The sequence below is a fragment of the Carassius carassius genome, chromosome 9 (genome assembly GCF_963082965.1).
Source record: "Carassius carassius chromosome 9, fCarCar2.1, whole genome shotgun sequence".
NCBI lineage: Eukaryota > Metazoa > Chordata > Actinopteri > Cypriniformes > Cyprinidae > Carassius > Carassius carassius.
The window spans coordinates 20,728,972-20,751,562 of record NC_081763.1 but is presented as its reverse complement, the minus strand read 5'-3'; the positions used below and the strand labels follow the sequence as shown (position 1 = coordinate 20,751,562).

The window sequence follows — 22,591 nt, the reverse complement described above, 5'->3', positions numbered from 1 at the left end:
TCTCAGAGTTGATCACAATTTGTGCCTTTCGAGGACTGACCACAGGTTCTCTCTGGGATCAAGATCCGGGGAGTTGCCTGGCCATGGAATCACAAAATTTCAATATAACGATCTTCGAGCCACTTCATCACTCTTAATTTGTGACATGGTGCAGAATTATAAGAAAGCCACCCCTATGATTGAAAACCCCACACATAGATGGAGCTTCATCAAAAAAATTACTTTGCACCAGTCTTCTGCTGTCCAATCCTTGTACTTCCTGCATAATTTCAATCTTTCCTTGGCATTTTTCTTGGAGAGAAGTTGCTTCTTTGCTGCCCTTCTTGACACCAGGCTGTTGTCCAATCCTTGTACTTCCTGCATAATTTCAGTCTTTCCTTGGCATTTTTCTTGGAGAGAAGTGGCTTCTTTGCTGCCCTTTCTTGACAGCAGGCCATTGTCCAAAAGTCTTGGCATCACTCTGTGTGCATATGATTTAACTTCAACCTCCTGCCATTCCTGAGCAAGCTCTGCACTGCCGGAGACATGATTCTGTAGCAGACTCCTCAGGAGGAGACGTCCTGGCACTTGCTGGACACTCTGGGATGTCCTGAAGACTTCTCCACTGCAGTCGAACCTTTCTCCTTGAGCTTCTTGATTCGGTAAATGGTTCTTTCATGGTGCAATATTCTTTGTAGCAAATTCCTTGGATGGGAGGCCATTTTGATGCAAAGTAATGAAGGCTGCACGTTTCTTTGGATGTAAACAAACATCGCTAACAAGAAACACAATGATTGAAAGCGCTTCTTCCCCCCTTTTATAGTATATATATAATCTATTTAGCATGATAACCCAACCATAGTGATTCACCTGACTAGTACAAATACACACTTTCACATGTGCTTCTGATATGATTAGCCAATAAGAGAAATCTAGAAACAATGTGAATAAACAACAGCTTAAGCAGCAAATTTAGCAAAACAATTTCACTGCCACAACATCTGTCCATGACTGTAAATATTAAAATGAAAAAAAAATCTTTGATTTCATAAGTTAAAAATCCAAAGCCAAACCATAAACCACTAGCCAAAAGACAAAAAGAGCAGATGTTTAAAACAGACATAGAAATCACTTTATTGAGGGAATACATTGCAACAATACAAAAACAATAATCCAGAGGCTTAAAGTCCATGTATTATTCCATGAAGATATCTGCTCTGTGTGGTCAATCTGTTGCGATGGAAAATCATGAGTGGTAGCATGGCTTTAAGTACCAAGGGGGGGGGGGGGGCTACAACCCACCACAGACTACTCAACTAAACTGTGAAAAGGTAAAACAAATATATACCATGACATATTCATGCCACAGTAAGATAAAACATGGTAAGCAACAGCAAAAAACTGGCACTTCAGCTTTTCGCAAACAACTGGTGACTGCAGGATGCAAGCATTATATTTTCCTCAACATTTGCCCACTTTACAATAAAACAGCTTTTTAATGGCCATAAAGCTTTAGGAATACTCGAGTGGGCTTGTAATATCAGGGTTAGATCGAATAAACAGGTGTACCTGAATGGATGTGTGTGTGGGTGAAGTGCTAATTAAGATTCTGCTGTCCTTCCAAAACATTTCAGTGTACAACATTGACTGGGAGCAGTTTTCACTTTTCACATACTGACTTGCAGGTGGAATGACTTTACACAAGAGCAAAGTGAGACTGTGTAAATGAACATGAAGAACATGGGTGGGATTACTGTGGCTGGGTGGGCAGCCGCTCTTCAGGGGTGTCTGAGGCCTGGGGTTCTGCTGGGGGTCCAGAGCTGCTCTCAGACGGTGCAGTGCTGTCACTGGTGCCCTCGTCTGTAGCGCCCTCTGCAGGCTCAGGTTGGGCCGGCTTGTCTCCAACTGCAGCCGGGGGGCCTTGCTCGGCCTCCTGAGATCCTTCAGAAGTTTCAGCCAGAGACTCTGCAGAACAGACAACACAGAGGTCAGCCGAACATCTTATCTATTTTTGTTGAATATTCAAAGTAAGAGTAATGGTGCAGGTCTGACCAGTCTCCATAGGGGTGGGCTTGTCTTCTCCATCCTTGGCCTCGCTGGCAGAGGTTTGTTCAGGGTTGGCATTGGCCTGGGCGCCGGCGGCAGGCTGTTGCTCTTCTTGAGCGGCTCTTTCCACCTGCTCTGCTGCCTCCCGCTCCCTCTCCTCCGCCCTCCGGCGCGCTGCCTCCTCTGCAGCAGCCATTTCGGCTGCCAGCTTCTCCATGTCCACCTCCACTTTAAGACCGCACAGCTAAACAAACAAAAACCATACATCACTCACTGACTGAGCTCAGGCTAAACACAAAGGCTATAAGTTCACAGAACAAACTTTCACACCCGTTTGAGCTCGTTATTGAAGGAGTCTGTGCTCTCCAGGAACCTCCTCTTCTTCTCCTGGTGTCGGTCCTCGATTTGAAGCAGCTCTGCTTCAAGTTTCCTCTGTTTGGAAATCAAGACACAACGATTAATCTATGCGCATCTTGAGTTTGTCTTTTTGTGTTTAACATGTCCAAAATACCTGGTGCACCATGAGGGACTGGACTTGTCGTTTGAGGACCTGCATGCGAGCAGTGGTCACCACTGAGCGAACGTCAGGCACCACAACCTCGCTCAGGATGTCACTGATGAGCCGGTGGTTCCTCTGGAAACGAGCTGCCGCTATATGCTTCATGGAGAACCCGTCATCATAGTCTACAGAGACATTTCATAATTAAAAGCAAGCAATAGAGAACACAACCAGTGCTTTTTCTCAAAAGCACAAGTTTCAAAACTTCCTTTTAAAATTTAGCACCAAAGATAATTATTCAGATAATTACTTCTCAGCAGGAGGCTTGTAAAAGAAAATCTGAATGGCTCAACCATTATAAACTCATGGATTTAGATGCCAATTATTTCACTGGAACAATCCAGGTAGTTTACTTACCACATGGTCATAATGCATAATGCATACATAGGTAATTCAGGATGTAAAAAAGCTGGAGAAAAATTTTTCCCGGTTATTTGACAATATCTCTGAGAAATACTCAGCTTCAGAATATGGCTTTTTACTAATTGGTAACAATAAAAAACACCTGCCATTAATACTCCTTAAAGTGCAGATACATTGACCGCTGCTCAGCAATTGTTCATAGGCAGAATCCAGTCATTTTAGTAGGAAAAGTACGCAATCAGAAATTAGCATGAGGGAGAAAGATCTCCTCATTTAGACTTTAAACTGGTTGAAGACAAGTTGGTTATAGAGAACTGCCACACTGACCAAAAGAAAGCTGCTTGGTATGAAAGTGAGCTGCAATTGCTACAGTATACTGTACAGCCCTTCAGGCAGGAATTCTTCAGATTTTGGTAGCTGAAATAAATTGAACTAGCCCAGATTAAAAAAAGAATTTTTCATTTTGAAAATTGGATAGGAGTTGAAATTAGGGCTGCAACTAACGATTATTTTGATAATCGATTAATCTGTCGATTATTTTTACGATTAATCGGTTTATGTACCTATATTTCAGTTTTTTCCATTTTTTCCCCAAGTAAATTGTTAATAAATGGTCTTTATCCTTCAGCATAGATTTTTAAGAGATTTTAACCATTTTGCACTGTCATATCCTCATCAAAAATATACCTGGAGTTGTTTTATTATGTGTTAGTAATCCTTTTGTCGAACTCTTCTGCAATCAAAACACTGACCCATACTCTAGCAAATTTCACAAGGAGATATCAAATGTTTTCACCATGGCAGTCCATAGAGCTCCTAAAGTAGTTTAACATCCCGAACAAAGCTTATTAAGGAATCTTTCAGAACATATTTTCACGAAGAATAAGGATAAAACAGAATAAAATTGCAGTGCATTGTATTTTATTATTTACTGGGAAACAGCTTTATAGCTTTTGCTGTGAAATTGTAAACAATCCTTCGAAAAAAGTGCCAATGGCATGAAACCTGAATGGAACTCACAATTTTAAGTAAAATCCATCAGAAGGTTGTCCAGAAAAAAAAAAAAAAAAATCGGACACACAAAAAACCTGCTGTGTGAAAAAGAGCAGTGAATACTTAGAAAAAAAAGTACATTTCAAATATCTTTAAACATTTACCTCTCTCATTCAGTCATAATTAGGCTGCACGACTGAATTTTGAACTGGTAAACGACAAACTGATTACAGAACATGTTAAAAAGCAATGTTATCAGCTTTTACGACTAAACATTTGCAAACAACAACATTGTACTGGAGAATCTGCACAAATAAAAGTCTTTCACATATCGCGCCTAAAAACGCGTGGAAAACGCTAGGCGCACCGCTTTCTCCTACTTTCCAAAGCGCTCAGGCAGAAGCGCCCCTGAGGCGTCTGCCTTTGCTAAGCAACCATGACGTGCTCTCTCCTTGAAGACGCGGAAATTTCAGCAAAGGCTAAATGGATTTGCAGCTCAAAAAAAATCGCTTGCAGTAGCTCTGCTACTAAATTTATTTCAAAATGGAAATCCATATACAACTATGATCAGCTGTTCCTTTCATCTTGACTGAGCTTTTAACGTTGTTACGGGAAAGGATGAAGCTGATTGGACAGCATTCTGAAAAGTTGAAATGTTTTTAACTCGATGCGGTGTTGGAAATAACGAACTTGAGCGCACAAAAGACGCGATATGTGAACGTCCCCTTAAACAGTTCAGTAGTGCAGAGTTTACAGGTTACTCTTCTTTTTTGAAGGCTCAAAGTAAAGTACTCCGTCTCCCACATCACGCTGAATGCTGCAGAGACGCTGTTCGGGAAGCACGTGACATAAAACGAGGCCAGCTATTGGCTATTCGCTACTTCTCCTGCTGTACAGGCTGAGTTAAACCTCCGGTGGCTCATTACTGCCACACTTTGGTCACCGCAGATTTGAAATATGCACGAAATGAGCCGCTTACGGCAAATAAAAGTTATTTAGCAACGAATCGATGACTAAATTAGTTGACAACTATTTTAATAATCGATTTTAATCGATTAAATCGATTCGTTATTTCGGCTCTAGTTGAAATGAAAATCAAAAACATTTTTAACACAGAAATATCAAGGAAGGGAACTTCATTTACAGTGTACAGTCATGGCCAAAAGTTTTGAGAATTACATAAATAATGGAAATTGGAAAGTTGCTGCTTAAGTTTTTATAATAGCAATTTGCATATACTCCAGAACAGGGGTGCCCATCCCTGCTCCTGGCGATCGACTGTCCTGCAAAGTTTAGCTCCAATCCTAATCAAACACACCTGAAGCAACTAATTAAGGTCTTCAGGCTCACTTAAAAATTAAAGGCAGGTGTGTTTGATTAGGGTTGGAGCTAAACTTTGCAGGACAGTCGATCGCCAGGAGCAGGGTTGGGCACCTCTGCTCCAGAATGTTATGAAGAGTGATCAGATGAATTGCATAGTCCTTCTTTGCCATGAAAATTAACTTAATCCCAAAAAAACCTTTCCACTGCATTTCATTGCTGTCATTAAAGGACCTGCTGAGATCATTTCAGTAATCATCTTGTTAACTCAGGTGAGAATGTTGACGAGCACAAGGCTGGAGATCATTATGTCAGGCTGATTGGGTTAGAAGGGCAGACTTGACATGTTAAAAGGAGGGTGATGCTTAAAATCATTGTTCTTCCATTGTTAACCATGGTGACCTGCAAAGAAACGCGTGTAGCCATCATTGCATTGCATGCAAATGGCTTCACAGGCAAGGATATTGTGGCTACTAAGATTGCACCTAAATCAACAATTTATAGGATCATCAAGAACTTCAAGGAAAGAGGTTCAATTCTTGTAAAGAAGGCTTCAGGGCGTCCAAGAAAGTCCAGCAAGCGCCAGGATCGTCTCCTAAAGAGGATTCAGCTGCGGGATCGGAGTGCCACCAGTGCAGAGCTTGCTCAGGAATGGCAGCAGGCAGGTGTGAGTGCATCTGCACGTACAGTGAGGCCAAGACTTTTGGAAGATGGCCTGGTGTCAAGAAGGGCAGCAAAGAAGCCACTTCTCTCCAAAAAAAACATCAGGGACAGATTGATCTTCTGCAGAAAGTATAGTGAATGGACTGCTGAGGACTGGGGCAAAGTCATATTCTCCAATGAAGCCCCTTTCCGATTGTTTGGGGCATCTGGAAAAAGGCTTGTCCGGAGAAGAAAAGGTGAGCGCTACCATCAGTCCTGTGTCATGCCAACAGTAAAGCATCCTGACACCATTCATGTGTGGGGTTGCTTCTCATCCAAGGGAGTGGGCTCACTCACAATTCTGCCCAAAAACACAGCCATGAATAAAGAATGGTACCAAAACACCCTCCAACAGCAACTTCTTCCAACAATCCAACAGCAGTTTGGTGAAGAACAATGCATTTTCCAGCACGATGGAGCACCGTGCCATAAGGCAAAAGTGATAACTAAGTGGCTCGGGGACCAGAATGTTGAAATTTTGGGTCCATGGCCTGGAAACTCCCCAGATCTTAATCCCATTGAGAACTTGTGGTCAATCCTCAAGAGGCGGGTGGACAAACAAAAACCCACTAATTCTGACAAACTCCAAGAAGTGATTATGAAATAATGGGTTGCTAACAGTCAGGATTTGGCCCAGAAGTTGATTGAGAGCATGCCCAGTCGAATTGCAGAGGTCCTGAAAAAGAAGGGCCAACACTGCAAATACAATACTGACTCTTTGCATAAATGTCATGTAATTGTTGATAAAAGCCTTTGAAACGGAATTAAAGTAAAGGCATTACAGGCAAGATGAAATGAAAACGCCATCAAAACCTTTCTGAAGACAGTTGGTTCCCTTTAGACATTCATCTATGTAAAAGCACCGTTACTGCATTTTGACTTTAGAACGTGCACCTCATATTTATTCAAAAGAAATCATAGCCTTAATTCGTCACATTAAACCATATTGCTAATCTTGTCTTTCCATCACTAAACGTAAGATCTCTTGAAATTATAATTAAGACTTTTCTTACACCATTTAAAGTATTTTTAAAGTAAGACTTTTTATTGCCTTAAACTGTATACAACTAAAGTGAACGCTATTTAAGGAGCCCCAGGAACCTAGTATTTAAGATAAGCCGTCAGTCAGGGCGCTGATATATTTTGGTAGCCCGACTGGAAGACACAATAGCCCTGGGACGTTGAACTAGCGATTGTGCGAGCCCCGCTATTTACAACAGACAATGGACTAAATTGTGTGGATGCACCTTTATACTTAAAAAGGATTCTTTAAAAATGCCACAGTTTCAAAATGAACCAATTGGCAATTACTTTTTCCCTAATAGCTACAATATATGAAACATTTAGAAATTTAGTGAAGTTTTTAGACAATGTTGGGGGCTTTCTTATTAAAAGTAATATTCATATAAATTGTCTTGTTCATTAATGTAAATTGTCATGTTCTTGCCATCTAAATGACTTGATGTTAATCTCACCATCAGGGTCCTCAGCAGGTTGGATGCTCATATAGGGCTCGCCCTTGTCTAAGCGTGACTGTCTTTGTCTGCTCTCTTCTTCTAGAGCAGCTTCCGCACGATTCTTAGCGTTGATGTACGCCAGGTAGGCTGGAGAGTTGTGGTAGGCCTTCAGAGAGTCATTGTACTCAATCTGTGGTGAGGAAAATTGCTTAGTGCTTGACTTCAAGAATCTTACTCCAAGCGAGAGAGAAAAAAAGTGAAAAAGACAAACCTTCTCTGCTTCGTATTCGTTTAAATAGTCCTGTTTTTCCTCATCAGTGAGGTCCCTCCACATGCCACCGATGATCTTCCCAATCTCCCATAGCTTCAGGTCAGGATTAGAGGCTTTAACTTGGTCCCAAACCTAAGAAGATACAAGTGTCAGTTCAGAGCCGACACAGAGCAGTCTGGGTTCCTGGGCGGAGAGGGTTGCATTTTCCCAAAAAGATAGAGCACCAATTTTTGCATATATTTCTGTCCAAAACTAAAGCATGAATGCAGGACAGGAGAGAAAAGGTATCTTGAACAGGTTTAGAATCTAAATGTTTAAATGTAAAATATTAAAACATGTCAACTACTACAGATTCAAAGAGCATTAACAAACCTAACTTCTTTATGTTCGTCTTTTAAAACACTTCTTAGCTCAGTGGATCAGAAGCAACGAATGTCAGTTTCTCAGCCTTGTTTAACAGAAGAAAGCAATGAAGTGGGGTCTACCATCTGAAGGGGTGGAATCAGACCACTGACTGCCCCTCAGCCTTCAAGCTGATCGCAGAAGCGCTTTCCTCAATTTACAAGCAGTAAAAGCAGACACCGTGGGTGTCTTACCTTCCTGCTTACCTTCCGGCTATACCGCATGTAGGGCATCAGCGGCTTGTCGGGCGGTTTGGGCGGCTTAGGAACGGTGATCCCCGAGGAGTTCTGTGGGAGAGGGAAAGAGGCCCACGCAGGGTGTTAGAGACCACAAAGGGCACACATGGTCATCACAGAAAACAGTGAACTGTCATAATGGAGTACTATGAAGAGAAAGAGACAGGAAGCACGACTGAAAGAAACAATGACAGTGTGAAGCGCTTCGCAAAGGGGGCGGGAGACGTACCTAAATGGCAAACCAAATACATTAACATTATGCCAACAAGGCCATGCATTAAGCTCTTTTGGACACAAAACCACTGTCTTTTACGCCTGAAATGCTTCTGCAGAGGTTTGAATGAAACCAGTCAACAGCTAAAATGCCTCAAGCTTGCCAAGAAGCCATGCCAAGTTACTGCGTTTGGCACCGGCATCTAAAGCCATGCGAGCAGGCGGCCGTCAGCTCTTGTGCATGATGAGGTGAAAGGATGGCCAACAGGGGAAAGGGGGAACAGTTCTGAGAAGCAATCACTCTGAATCTACAATTCATACTGCGTCAGACACTCCCATCCAGACATGACAGAGAGTGAGTGCTTCACAGAAGCATGAAGATTAATGAAGCTACTAGTTGAGAGCTACACAACTACCCAAGACTCGACTCTACTACCCAACAGATACCTTCAACTCTATGAAATGAGTCTGTACAGTGTAATAGCAAAGCATTTCACTCGATTACATATTCAGGCCATGTACGTTAGCTTTAGCGTCCTCTAGTCTGGGCTTTTAGTCCCTCTGCTGTCGCTAGGGCCCTAGTTGGCACCAGTCCTACCATTACCCTGTTGTTCCCGCCGGGGTTCCCTCCCAGCCTGTAGTTGTTGTAGGCCAGATGGCTGTATGGGTTGTACCCCACAAACCCAGGGGTGGTGGGCATTTGCTGATGGAGACAAATGAGACAAAACACGAATGAGAAATGACACAAACAAGGGAGGAAGGGACAAAAAAAATGAAAAGGAGAACCTGCTTTTGTTTTCAGTCATGATTTGCATAAAACATGCAAAAAGCAGCCATCTTTGATAACAGCACAACCCTTGCATTATTCTACATCCATTTGTAGCAAAGCCACAGGCACTATGGGTGGTTGTAGTGGGACGTAATGAGGTGCTAGAAGGATTTGTTAACTCTAGAGATGGGGAGTATTTGAGCCAAATCTCTCGGTGATGTATGACCTGAATAATCAGTCTCTAAACTGACAAAAATAACAGTTCTGGGACACTAAAAGTAATTAAAGGGGATTTGGATCAAATTTCAAGCATAAGGGACTTGAGATTTCCAAGGATGCATGTGGAGCGAAGCATCAATGCTAAATTACTGCTAACGGCTCTCAGTATGTATTGTAATGAGCAATGATTAAATTATATGTGAAAGCCTAAGCACAAAAGGAGGCTCACACACTTAATGCTCCAAACAGTGTTTAATGAATAACCAGGAAGATGCATCATATGAGTCTATAAAGTCAAAGATGCAGAATATATCCCAATAAAATCAATATTGCTATATGACCGTAAAATATATCTGAGTTAAATTAATTCTGTGATATCTCAGTGCAATTAACAGATCGGGAAGGCTGCCATTTAATTAAATGAACACGTGCTGTGGGTGTCTGAGTGAAGAGTGTGTCTGAGTGTTACACTCATGCAGCTCATGATACCATCACAGAAAATGAACCAAGCCCCTCTGAGATGCTGCAACACTATATCACGAGCTGCATGCGGATAAATAAATACTGTACCAGGCTTCGCTCTTAATTTTACTTCAAAATAAAAGCTTGATGGTTAACTTTTAAAAATGAAAAGAAAACAAGGCGCATATAGTTGCATTCTAATTTCTTAACTGTAATATTAAATTTTCATTAAATATTAGATTTTTATTTTTAACTTCAACAGTTTTGTTAAAATAAATGTATTTTGCTTAATTCTTAATTATTATTTGCTTTAATTACAAAAAAATATATTATTAGTAATTGAATAGATCAAAAAGTGAGAATGTGGCCTATGAAAAAAAGACCGTGTACACTCAAACGTAAAATGTGAAGTTTTTTCCCAAATAAGTCAGCTCCAAAAGGATGGTTCACAAAAAAAACTCCAGATCATCATATTCCAACTTTGTAAACATTATTTATGTTCTATGCATATTCACTTGACAAAATCACCCCAATCATTCTAGAATAATTAACTCTATTCAACTCAATCCAGCTAAGATCCCTGTTTTTTTTATATATATAAATTTCAGAATAACTAAATATAGCAATGCCATTTCATGCAGGCCTAATGTTTATTCATTAAATGCTTTCAGAGTCTAAAGTTAGAGGTCTCCTCTGCACCTTACGGATTAAGAGAGCCTGAAAAATTTGCCTTAAAATAGCTAAATCCACCCCACGTGATACTGTGTCCTTCCTACAATCCTCTCCTCTCATCTCTAAGGTTTGGGTGATGGAGGGGAGGGACTGTATGGATGATTGGCATGTTCAGTTTACTTACTGTTGTGGGGGCTGGGGCGGGGGCTGGGGCATAGGGTGGCCGCTCTGTGTGAGAGACAAGAGGGAAAAAATTAATCAATTTTCGAAACTCGATCAAAAATTAATAACCAGTGGTAAAGCCTACTTATTCGTCACATCTGCATCAGTTCAATGTATATAAATTAAGTTACACCAAAAATGTCAGTCAATTACATGAGGACAAGCACACCCATATTTACACATTTACAGATTAATTAGAGAGTGTGGTAATATCAGATAAATGAATGAATGGTAAAGCATCTTTAATAAACTCATTTCTGAAGATGGGTGGGCTTCAAGGGGGTCTAAACCAACTAAGTGGTCTAATCAATCAGTTGAAATGTGCTCTTACTTGACATCTTGTTTGTAGGATTGAGGATATCAGGCTATCCCCACCATTTGGTTCTGAAATAGGGCAAAAACTTATTAGACGAATAGGCATGCTTTCAATATGTGCAAAAAAAAAAACCTTCCAGTACCATCACAACAAACTGATTTAATCTGAGATTTTCTGGCCGTTTAACAACAATACACCCACCTGTTTAGCTTTAAATGTGAAATTCGAGACCATGTTTGTTTGAACTGGCCACATGTTTGTTATATAATAATAACAATAACTAAGATGTGGATCTAAGGAGAACTAAATGAGATCTCAGGCCTGTAACGTACTAAATGCAGATAACGGCGCACACAATGAGGCGAGTTAGGTTGAAGCTCGCCAAGAGGTTTATTTAAAGATAAATGTATAAAAACGACAGCCACATGGGGAACATAACAACTAATGGTTATTAACAGGAAGTATAATGTAAAGGTGTTGCACTTGGCGAGCTATAAACATCCCGAGGAAACGAACGAGAGTCGATATAGATGCTAACAAAATATCAACGAATGAATGAAACCGGCTAACGCTACGTTAGCTCAATAACTTAAGTGTGAAATCCCATGTGGAATACAATTCATCTTTGCATTTTCAGGCAGTACATGTGTTTTAAATTATTTGGATTGCTTTTAACGTTTTCAAAGGCTTTAAATGTGTCGTATTTCACAAACACAACCCGTTGTTATCGAAACAGCATTAGCTAACGTTAGCGGGCTAACGTTACCGCTAAAGTCGGCCATTCCTTTAAGACATTAAAATCACGATACATGTCAGAGAACTGCATTTTAAAATGGTAATGTTTGATGTATTATAACATGGATAAAAAGATGTTCGCGGAAACCAATGGTGTGAAATAAAAGGCAACGCTAGAGAGGACTCACCCCCAGCTCCTTTGTTCCTTCAGTGGTGCTCCGCCAGGATGTGACACACATTTGGAGCCGCGTCTGACCTGATTTTCGACCACATTTCTGCCCCTAGTGGCCATGAACGAATACTGCACTGATCAGACGACAGGCAGAGAGAGAATATGGGGGCTCAATGTAAAACTGACACCTTTTGTGCATTCTTTCTGATTTAGAAACAGAAGCTGCGTAATTTAGGTAGATTTAGCAAAAAAAAAAAAAAAAAAAACCATGGTCATATATATACATACTGTTTAGATGTACATACCTTTATTCAAGCAAGGATGAGTTAAAATGATCAAGGTAATGGATGCTTTATTCAGCTTTGCCATCACCTGAATGAATCACATCTTAAAATAATGATTTATTACATATACATTTTAAAAGAAGATACATTAAAACCAATAAACAGTTCTTGTAAATTGTTGTTTCACAGTATAACTTTTATTGTATTTATAAATTTTTCTTTTACCAGACCCCCCCCCCCCCCCCCCTTTTTATTTTTTGGGTCAGATTTAGTGGCAAAAATATTTGCCAGATTTTAAGAGATGTCATTAATATTTCTCCTTATAGTTACAAAACATTCAGAAATGTAAAGTAGTACTGCATTTTTAGCATAAATAATCATTGTTAAATCTTTCATGCTCCCATGTTTTAGATGATACATTTATGGTCAAATTTACATTAAGATGTAAAATATTACATTATATAATAACCATACAAGTATAAATATTGAGACATTTGAAAAAAAAAAAATTTAAACTGTTATTATTTTATTAAATCCAACAAAATATAGCAGTTTTTGATGCTAAATCTGACTAGATTTGTCCCTTTCCTGTAACACACTCTATTACACATTCACCACCCTAATAAATATTCATATCGTAAAGCCATATAATCCAACTCAAAGCTTGAGCACGATGTCAACATTTTATAATGTTATTCAACAATATTCAACAGACTGAATTATCCATTAATTTAACTGGCAATCCATTAGCATCAACTTTGCACCTTTGTGATTCAAGATTCAAAAACATCATTAAAAAGTAAAGAGAAACATTCACCATGACCACTTCAAATATTTATTGGCCAGATATCACTCAATTCATTTAGCACTGTAAACACTTATGTAGAGAAGGCAACATGCTCCAGATAGTCCAAGATATAGGCTTGAAATCCTTTTGTTTGCCACATGTCAAAGTAAAGTTAAAATACCCGTGCATTGAGCAAAGGTAGTTTTCCATTCGCTGCAACAAGGCTAGATTGCACCTGCTGTTAAGATGCAAACAAGAGCACACAGTACCTCAAGAGTGAGCTGAAGAGCCAGTGTCAATGAGAACCAGTCCTGTCTGACTCAAAGCATATTTGATATATAGTGTTATAAACAAATAAACAAGTATAAAAGTAATTATTTATACACACATATATACACTGAAGAGTTAAGTCCTTTGTCTTCATCTCGGTGTATGTATCCCATTTTTCTGTCTGTAGGCCATATTCTTCAGCAATTACCAGACTGCTGTAGTAACTAATCCACGTCAAGCTGTTATTTCAGAAGCCATTCATTCACTGAAAACAGAAGTTGAGAATGTGCTGTCAGATAACTTTCTTTGTGAAGCACAACACTTATTCATAAAGACAAATGTATAAATTCCATCTGTTTCAAGAGCAATAATCGCAAGTGTCTAATTAGAGCACTTAGCATTATTGCACACAGCATGCATGCAGCAGTGCGCTCGTGACACAAAGCTTGCGTATGTCATTGATGGGAAGTGTGACACAGACCTCTGTATTGCAGCCTCAGCACACGGTTGTTAGGACAGTCCCGTCTCTGACTGAAGTTGATGTTGGTGCGGATGCAGCGCTGGTGGAGTGGCTGCGTGGGCCGCATGTTGTCACCCATACTGAGGAAGATCTGAGATGGCTGGTTTTGGCTGAGGAGACGAAGGGACTGCATCTGAAATATAATATAATATAATATAATATAATATAATATAATATAATATAATATAATATAATATAATATAATATAATATAATATAATATAATATAATATAATATAATATAATATAATATAATATAATATAATACTAGTAAGATTTTTTTTAAGTAACAATATTTTTTCACCTTTTATTGAGAAACAATGCATTAAATTGGAGAAAATGCTTTTGTAATATTGTAAGGACAGGGGCGGATCTAGAAAAATATTGATGGGGTGGCAAGAAGGGGGCAGGAATTTTTGAGGGGTGGCACTGGCAACAAATGGCAGACGTATATACAGGTGCAGGTCATATAATTAGAATATCATCAAAAAGTTGACTTATTTCACTAATTCCATTCAAAAAGTGAAACTTGTATATTATATTCATTCCTTACACACAGACTCAAATATATTTCAAATGTTTATTTCTTTTAATTTTGATGACTATAACTGACAACTAAGGAAAATCCCAAATTCAGTATGTCAGAAAATTAGAATATAACTTAAGACCAAAACAAAGAAAGGATTTTTAGAAATCTTGGCCAACTAAAAAAGTATGAAAATGAAAAGTATGATCATGTACAGCACTCAATACTTAGTTGGGGCCCCTTTTGCCTGAATTACTGCAGCAATGCGGCGTGGTATGGAGTCGATCAGTCTGTGACATTGCTCAGGTGTTATGAGAGCCCAGGTTGCTCTGATAGTGGCCTTCAGCTCTTCTGCATACTTGGGTCTGGCATATCACATCTTCCTCTTCACAATACCCCACAGATTTTCTATGGGGTTAAGGTCAGGAGAGTTTGCTGGCCAATTAAGAACAGGGATACCATGGTCCTTAAACCAGGTACTGATAGCTTTGGCACTGTGTGCAGGTGCCAAGTCCTGTTGGAAAATGAAATCTGCATCTCCATAAAGTTGATCAGCAGCAGGAAGTGCTCTAAAACTTCCTGGTATACGGCTGTGTTGACCTTGGACCTCAGAAAAACACAGTGGACCAACACCAGCAAATGACATGGCACCCCAAACCATCACTGACTGTGGAAACTACACTGGACCTCAAGCAACGTGGATTGTGTGCATCTCCTCTCTTCCTACAGGCTCTTGGACCCTGAATTCCAAAGGAAATGCAAAATTTACTTTCATCAGAGAACATAACTTTGGACCAAACTTTGGACCATTCAGCAGCAGTCCAGTCCTTTTTGAAGCGAGACGCTTCTGACGCTGTCTGTTGTTCAAGAGTGGCTTGACACAAGGAATGCGACAGCTGAAACCCATGTCTTGCATACGTCTGTGCGTAGTGGTTCTTGAAGCACTGACTCCAGCTGCAGTCCACTCTTTGTGAATCTTCCCCACATTTTTGAATGGGTTTTGTTTCACAATCTTTTCCAGGCTGCGCTTATCCCTATGGCTTAGCTTATACACTTTTTTCGACCACATCTTTTCCTTCCCTTCGCCTCTCTATTAATGTGCTTGGACACAGAGCTCTGTGAACAGCCAGCCTCTTTTGCAATGACCTTTTGTGTCTTGCCCTCCTTGTGCAAGGTGTCAGTGGTCATCTTTTGGACAACTGTAAGGTCAGCAGTCTTCCCCATGATTGTGTAGTCTACAGAACTAGACTGAGACCATTTAAAGGCTTTGCAGGTGTTTTGAGTTAATTAGCTGATTAGAGTGTGGCACCAGGTGTCTTCAATATTGAACCTTTTCACAATATTCAAATTTTCTGGGATACTGAATTTGGGATTTAAAGGAAATAAACATTTGAAATATATTAGTCTGTGTGTAATGAATGAATATAATATACAAGTTTCACTTTTTGAATGGAATTAGTGAAATAAATCTACTTTTTGATGATATTCTAATTATATGACCAGCACCTGTATTGAATTTAGTCACAGTTATCACAGTTTGATGATAAATATGTACACACTACAAAAGTGTACAGGCTGCCATTTACAAACTTAATCTCATGCAATTTGAAACAGTTCATATAAGAAATAAGTGACCATACAATGTGATCTCGCTTAATAGGAGATAGAGGTATGATAGAAGTAAGGGGCATTATCACAGGAAAGACATTAAGGTTAAGACACAGGTGATGAGTGGCAGATGTTTGAGAGGGGAAGCAAACTGTTTAGCTGACAATAATAATAAATAAACATTATACAAATGCAAATGTACTTTTAGAAATTGTTTTTGAAAAATATGGTGTTATTGTTTTGGCAAGTTTAAATTAAAACATCTAGGAAAACGTGTGTGATATTCCTTTAAAATAATGTTTTAGTAGATTTTTTTAAAGTATATTTTACTGTGCAATTTCTTACAATTTTTTTTTTTTTGGAGTTAGACCAACTTTTATTTTGGTGGGTTGTAGACATTTGTAGAGGTGGGTTGTAGACAGAGTTTATGTGTTTTTTAATAAACTATTATTATTAACTATTATTATTATTATTATTACCTACTAGGCCTATTTGAAGTATAGCATAGTCTATTGTGCAATAGTACTATATTTCTGTTTAAATTTCTTCAAGTTATACCAAAATTTTATTTTGACAGGTTGTCGTAAAGACATTGCAGTTTCTATCTGTGTATACGATACGAATGAATGACGAGAGTTTTATCAAATGAAATGGTGAAATCCTCTCATAGCGCGCTGTGCACGTGTAGCCTACATCATGTGTTAAAGGGTTAGTTCACCCAGATAGCAAATTTATGTAATTAATAACTTAAAAAATTAATTAATAACTATTAATAGCCCTGATGTTGTTTCAAACCCGTAAAACCTCCGTTTATCTTTGAAACACAGTTTAAGATATTTTAGATTTAGTCCGAGAGCTCTCAGTCCCTGCATTGAAGCTGTGTGTACGGTATACTGTCCATGTCCAGAAAGGTAAGAAAAACATCATCAAAGTAGTCCATGTGACATCAGAGGGTCAGTTACAATTTTTTGAAGCATCGAAAATACATTTTGGTCCAAAAATAGCAAAAACGACGACTTTATTCAGCATTGTCTTCTCTTCCGTGTCTGTTGTGAGAGAGGCTGACACTCCCTCTGAGTTCAAACAAACCAATATCCCGGAGTAATGCATGCACTCAAACAGTACACTGACTGAACTGCTGTGAAGAGAGAACTGAAGATAAACACCGAGCCGAGCCAGATAGCGTACAATAGACTGACTCGTTCACGAGTGAAGAACCGGTTGCATCGGTTTTCGGATCACCAGTAGTTCTTTCGGACAGTTCGATTCAATAAACCGGTTGAAGAAAACAGTTCACCAGTTCTTTTGTGCTTGACGTATAATTTACCCGCGCTCATAACACTAGCACAGAATCAGTTAAGAATCAATCACCAAAAGAATCAGTTCAGTTCAGACGCCAGTGTGTCGGTCTGCTTCACGATGAATCACACATGCGCAGTATCATCAGCTCCTCGGTTCACGAATCGGACGCGTCTGACAGAAACGGTTCTTGACTCGTGAACGAGTCATTATCCGGCTCGGCTCGGTGTTCATCTTCAGTTCTCTCTTCACAGCAGTTCAGTCAGTGTACTGTTTGAGTACATGAATTACTCCGGGATATTGGTTTGTTTGAACTCAGAGGGAGTGTCAGCTACATTAAAAAAGTTAACATCTTAAGTCATTTGTGGATTAATGCGTATTAGAGATGCGAACCGTTTAAAACGATTCAGTTCGATTTGGTGAACTGAATGATTCGTTCGCGAACCGGATATCCAGACTGCTTTGATTTGAACTCTCTCTCACAACAGACACGGAAGAGAAGACAATGCTGAATAAAGTCGTCGTTTTTGCTATTTTTGGACCAAAATGTATTTTCAATGCTTCAAAAAATTCTAACTGACCCTCTGATGTCACATGGACTACTTTGATGATGTTTTTCTTACCTTTCTGGACATGGACAGTATCACGTTCACACAGCTTCAATGGAGGGACTGAGAGCTCTCGGACTAAATCTAAAATATCTTAAACTATGTTCCAAAGATAAACGGAGGTCTTACAGGTTTGGAACAACATGAGGGTAAGTTATTAATTACATAAATTTGCTATCTGGGTGAACTAACCCTTTAATATAGTTAAGAGCTGAAAACACTGCGCGTGCTTCAGTGTGTGTGTTTGTGTGTGTGTAGTAGAGCACATATTGAGCGCTCATTCTATATAACATGTATAACATGACGTGTATAACAACACCTTTAAGACACTAGTTCACATCGAGATTTGATTAAATGTACAGCCTACTTTTTATTTATTCCTTCAAAATGGCCGAATTCCGTGACGTTCTGCTTTAATACAGCAAGTTCCATTTGTGACTGAATTCCGCGATTCAATCCGTGTCGCTTCGCAAACACAGACGGGGTGAATTTATGAATGAATGTGAAAGTTCTGACACAAAACGAAGTTGTTACGTATCCTCACGCTTTTAAAAGTGGGCAACATATCACGTATTAGACTACACAACTAGGCTAGCACTGTCCTTTCATTATAGCTTCATTTCTTGATAGATCCATTTTTACCTCTTTCCTCCTGTGTCTCCTCGCGACTCCTGGTTCCCTCGCTTCGCGCGCACTTTTTTTTTTAGTTTTCCAAACAAATCAGTCTTTTGCCGCTCTGGCGTACTCTCGTGCTGCAGCATTCACTGCAGTCGGACATTTGAGATTCGCGCTCGTAAATTTTCAAATTGGCCATAACTTTTAATTCGTTGCTGCCAACTGGGGTGGCAAGGCTTTCTATTAGGGTGGCATTTGCCACCCCGGTAGATCCGCCCCTGTGTAAGGAGTTTTCAGCAGTTTATATGAAGATAAAATTATGCCATAATGAATTGCAAGCGCAAGGTAAAATTTGTGAAAGTGTAAATAAGATTGCAAGCGTAAATCAAATTTGCATGCGCAAGATAAGATTTGTAAAGGTGTAAGTCGACTTTCAAGTGTAAGAAAAAAATATTTGCAGCATTTTAGTGTTATTCGTAAGTGTAATTCATGTATTGTGAAACTGCAGCTTCATGCTAACGCAAAATAATAAGGATCTGCATTCTTCTGACTTCCATTTTTCCGCGTGTACACTTTTGGCACTGTTTCAGCGCACAGATGCGGCCAAAAGTACTGCAGGTCTGTGAACATCAATTTGCAAGCGAAAGCAACAGAGTCAAGAACTGCAAAACAGATTAATTGCGTAAAATCAAACTTTGTTTAAAAAATAAACTGCTGCAAACGTCTAAATTACTTGTTGGGTGCGTAGGATAAACGCTCCCGAAATAACCTGGTTTGCACAGTTCGTCTTTCTGCGCTTACAGTTTTGGCACGATTCTATCACTGACTTAGCTTTGCAAGCGTGAAAGAGGAGGGCGGGTCCACCTTCTTCATGTAGCCAATCAAATGAGCTTCTTGCTGACTCTCGATTTACTCTTATCTGATTGGTTCAATTATCGCGCCAGTCACCAGAAGAGAAACAAACTCCTTCGTGAGTGACTTTCTGACTTGGCTCAGCATCTTCCTCGCCGCCGTTATGGTACTTTTAACGCACACACAAATATATAATAATAAACAATTGTTGTAGGCCTATATTTAAATAATTTATAAGTTGTGTAGGATACTATTAAGCCGACTCCCGCCTCCCGTGTGTTAATACTGCATACTATGACATTCTCGGTGTTAAGAAAAACAGATTCGGCTGGTTTGGCATTTTCATTGAAAGGATGTATATGTTAAGCATCAGCTCAAAGGTCTAATCCTTTCAATGAAAATGCCAAACCAGCCGAATCTGTTTTTCTTAACACCGAGAATGTCATAGTATGCAGTATTAACACACGGGAGGCGGGAGTCGGCTTAATAGTAGCCTACACAACTTATAAATTATTTTAATATAGGCCTACAACAATTGTTTATTATTATATATTTGTGTGTGCGTTAAAAGTACCATAACGGCGGCGAGGAAGATGCTGAGCCAAGTCAGAAAGTCACTCACGAAGGAGTTTGTTTCTCTTCTGGTGACTGGCGCGATAATTGAACCAATCAGATAAGAGTAAATCGAGAGTCAGCAAGAAGCTCATTTGATTGGCTACATGAAGAAGGTGGACCCGCCCTCCTCTTTCACGCTTGCAAAGCTAAGTCAGTGATAGAATCGTGCCAAAACTGTAAGCGCAGAAAGACGAACTGTGCAAACCAGGTTATTTCGGGAGCGTTTATCCTACGCACCCAACAAGTAATTTAGACGTTTGCAGCAGTTTATTTTTTAAACAAAGTTTGATTTTACGCAATTAATCTGTTTTGCAGTTCTTGACTCTGTTGCTTTCGCTTGCAAATTGATGTTCACAGACCTGCAGTACTTTTGGCCGCACCTGTGCGCTGAAACAGTGCCAAAAGTGTACACGCGGAAAAATGGAAGTCAGAAGAATGCAGATCCTTATTATTTTGCGTTAGCATGAAGCTGCAGTTTCACAATACATGAATTACACTTACGAATAACACTAAAATGCTGCAAATATTTTTTTCTTACACTTGAAAGTCGACTTACACCTTTACAAATCTTATCTTGCGCATGCAAATTTGATTTACGCTTGCAATCTTATTTACACTTTCACAAATTTTACCTTGCGCTTGCAATTCATTATGGCATAATTTTATCTTCATAAGTTTACCTCTATCTGTGAGATGTAAATTGGCTTATTCATTAATATCCAGGTTGCTGTCTCAAGGCACGGTGGAATAGTTATCGACCCTTCATATGTGATAAAACGGGAGGTTTCGGGATACAGCTCCTCAATATTGAGCCCCATCAGTAAGTATGCATCATCTGAAAAGACATAGTATGAAACAGCCGATGGGCTGAGATGAATCACACACACTTTGATGAAATCTGTTGAATATTTTATCCTCTCCAAACTGTTAACATTCATACAGTTCAACACAGAATATTATTATTACCACAACTATGATTTTTTTGTTCTGATGGCAATGCTGAGAGAAATAAAATATCACTTCTTATCCAAGACCACCAGGTGGTAATGCAAAGCTAAGTTTGTTTTTCCTTTTCTTTTTTTCATTAAGACTTATGAAGGCCTTTCCTGAAGCAATATTTCACACCCAGACTGTGGCAACCACTTGATTTATTAATACAGATGCAAGTTGTTTTCAATCAAATGTAATTTAATGTTAACAATATTAACATAATTTAAATTCAATGTTAATAAAAACAATACTCATTCGATATAATGTTAACCAAAGCAACTTTTAAAAGTTAACGAGTGTGAAAAGGAGCTCACAAAGCCACTGACATGAATAAAGACAGGTATTTTGCGGAACACTTACGTTTATATGTAATCCTTGTAATGGTCTCTCTGCTCAGCATACGGTTTAGAAATACATTTGTAGGCTCTGAAATCTGAAATCATTAAAAATTTTTAAAAAAAAAACATTACTTAAAGCCCCGACATCTGCAGCTTTTTTTCTGATGAAACATGGTTTTGTTCAATGCATTAATCACAAATGACATGACCGTTATCTTACTGCTGAGATATTTCATTACCGCTTCACCATATCACAACTATAATCAATAATAATCTAGTAGAATTTATTCTAGGGGCATCTGGATGAGTTTTTTTCCATGTACTGAAGATGAATGGCTTTCATCCATGTGCCTTCATTAGCAGCAGAATGGAGGAGATTCCCTGCCATCACCATCACCTCGATCTGGGATGAAAGTGAACTGCAATATGGGGGGGTCTGCAATATGGCAACCCCTTCATCTGGACTGTGGCACTTCTGCCCTAATTTACACACGATTCACAGAGTCACGCAGCGATTCGGGAGTCTGATGATGTTGTGCTTCATGATGAGGTTAAATGTCAAAGAATCTTCATTTTCTCACTTTAGTGGTTAAAGAAAAAAATCAAGACAAATTCTACATATTCAAAATTCTACAATGCAGTCTGCAGTTTTCATTTAAGACATCTTGAAATTTAAAATCTACCATCATTAAAATATAATAATTTATATACATCTGAATTTTAAAATGATTATTTTATTATTTATAATATATTTCAAATATTTAACATGTAACATGTATTTTAAGAACTCTCAGGAACACAAGTAATTCCAGAGCAGCTCTGAGCATTGCATTTTATTTTTAGTTCAAAATAGGCATGCTCTGAAAAAATGGATTAGTTCCATTTAGTTCCATTAGTTCTCTTCCCAGAATGCAATGGGGCCTGAAAAATTTATATGGATTGACCATTTGGCAGTTTTTTTACACTTTTGTTTGTAATCGTGTGTGAAGCCAAATATTCCAAGATATCAAGCACGTTTAGCTCTTCATTACCTGTAAATGTCTCATAGAAAATATAATATTGAACAATTTACTCCTTTAAGTTACAATTTAAATATTTCATATTTTTTACAAGTTAACAGAGGAATGGTAAGTTAACAAAAACTACAAGTATCAAGTACATCTTGGGTAATT

At 39.0% G+C, this 22,591-nt stretch overlaps 2 protein-coding genes across 5 annotated transcripts in view; both read right to left on the bottom strand.

Moving 5' to 3' along the window:
* Positions 1-1,088: 1,088 nt before the first annotated feature.
* Positions 1,089-12,216, bottom strand: smarce1 (SWI/SNF related, matrix associated, actin dependent regulator of chromatin, subfamily e, member 1). 4 transcript variants are annotated; one of them, XM_059558349.1, is made up of 11 exons: positions 12,125-12,216; positions 11,217-11,269; positions 10,848-10,891; positions 9,140-9,244; positions 8,287-8,379; positions 7,691-7,822; positions 7,438-7,609; positions 2,537-2,709; positions 2,356-2,457; positions 2,032-2,269; positions 1,089-1,944 (listed from the first exon to the last, which is right to left on the bottom strand). In XM_059558349.1, exons 2-11 carry the CDS (start codon positions 11,221-11,223, stop codon positions 1,730-1,732), a joined length of 1,281 nt encoding a protein of 426 aa, XP_059414332.1. In that variant the 5' UTR covers positions 11,224-11,269; positions 12,125-12,216; the 3' UTR covers positions 1,089-1,729. The 4 variants fall into 4 exon arrangements, with proteins under 4 accessions (XP_059414332.1, XP_059414333.1, XP_059414334.1 ...); XM_059558350.1 differs by having other exon boundaries at positions 9,146-9,244; XM_059558351.1 differs by having other exon boundaries at positions 8,299-8,379; positions 12,125-12,215.
* Positions 12,217-13,213: 997 nt separating this feature from the next.
* The window catches only part of LOC132149259 (carbonic anhydrase-related protein 10-like), a 33,173-nt gene continuing 23,795 nt past the window's right edge, over positions 13,214-22,591 (bottom strand). The window contains exons 6-9 of the mRNA XM_059558348.1: positions 21,442-21,514; positions 20,772-20,926; positions 13,931-14,102; positions 13,214-13,714 (exon numbers count right to left, since the gene is read on the bottom strand). Of these exons, the coding sequence (XP_059414331.1) occupies positions 13,692-13,714; positions 13,931-14,102; positions 20,772-20,926; positions 21,442-21,514 (423 nt within the window). The 3' untranslated portion in view covers positions 13,214-13,691. The remainder of the gene's footprint in view (positions 13,715-13,930; positions 14,103-20,771; positions 20,927-21,441; positions 21,515-22,591) is intronic.

Excerpts from the sequence above, each read along its gene's own strand:
- smarce1 (XM_059558349.1), bottom strand. Across the intron at positions 7,823-8,286 it reads GCCGGAAGGTAAGCAGGAAG|GTTTGGGACCAAGTTAAAGC; the intron begins GTAAGACACCCA and ends GTATCTTCTTAG. Across the intron at positions 2,710-7,437 it reads ACCTGCTGAGGACCCTGATG|ACTATGATGACGGGTTCTCC; the intron begins GTGAGATTAACA and ends ATGTCTCTGTAG.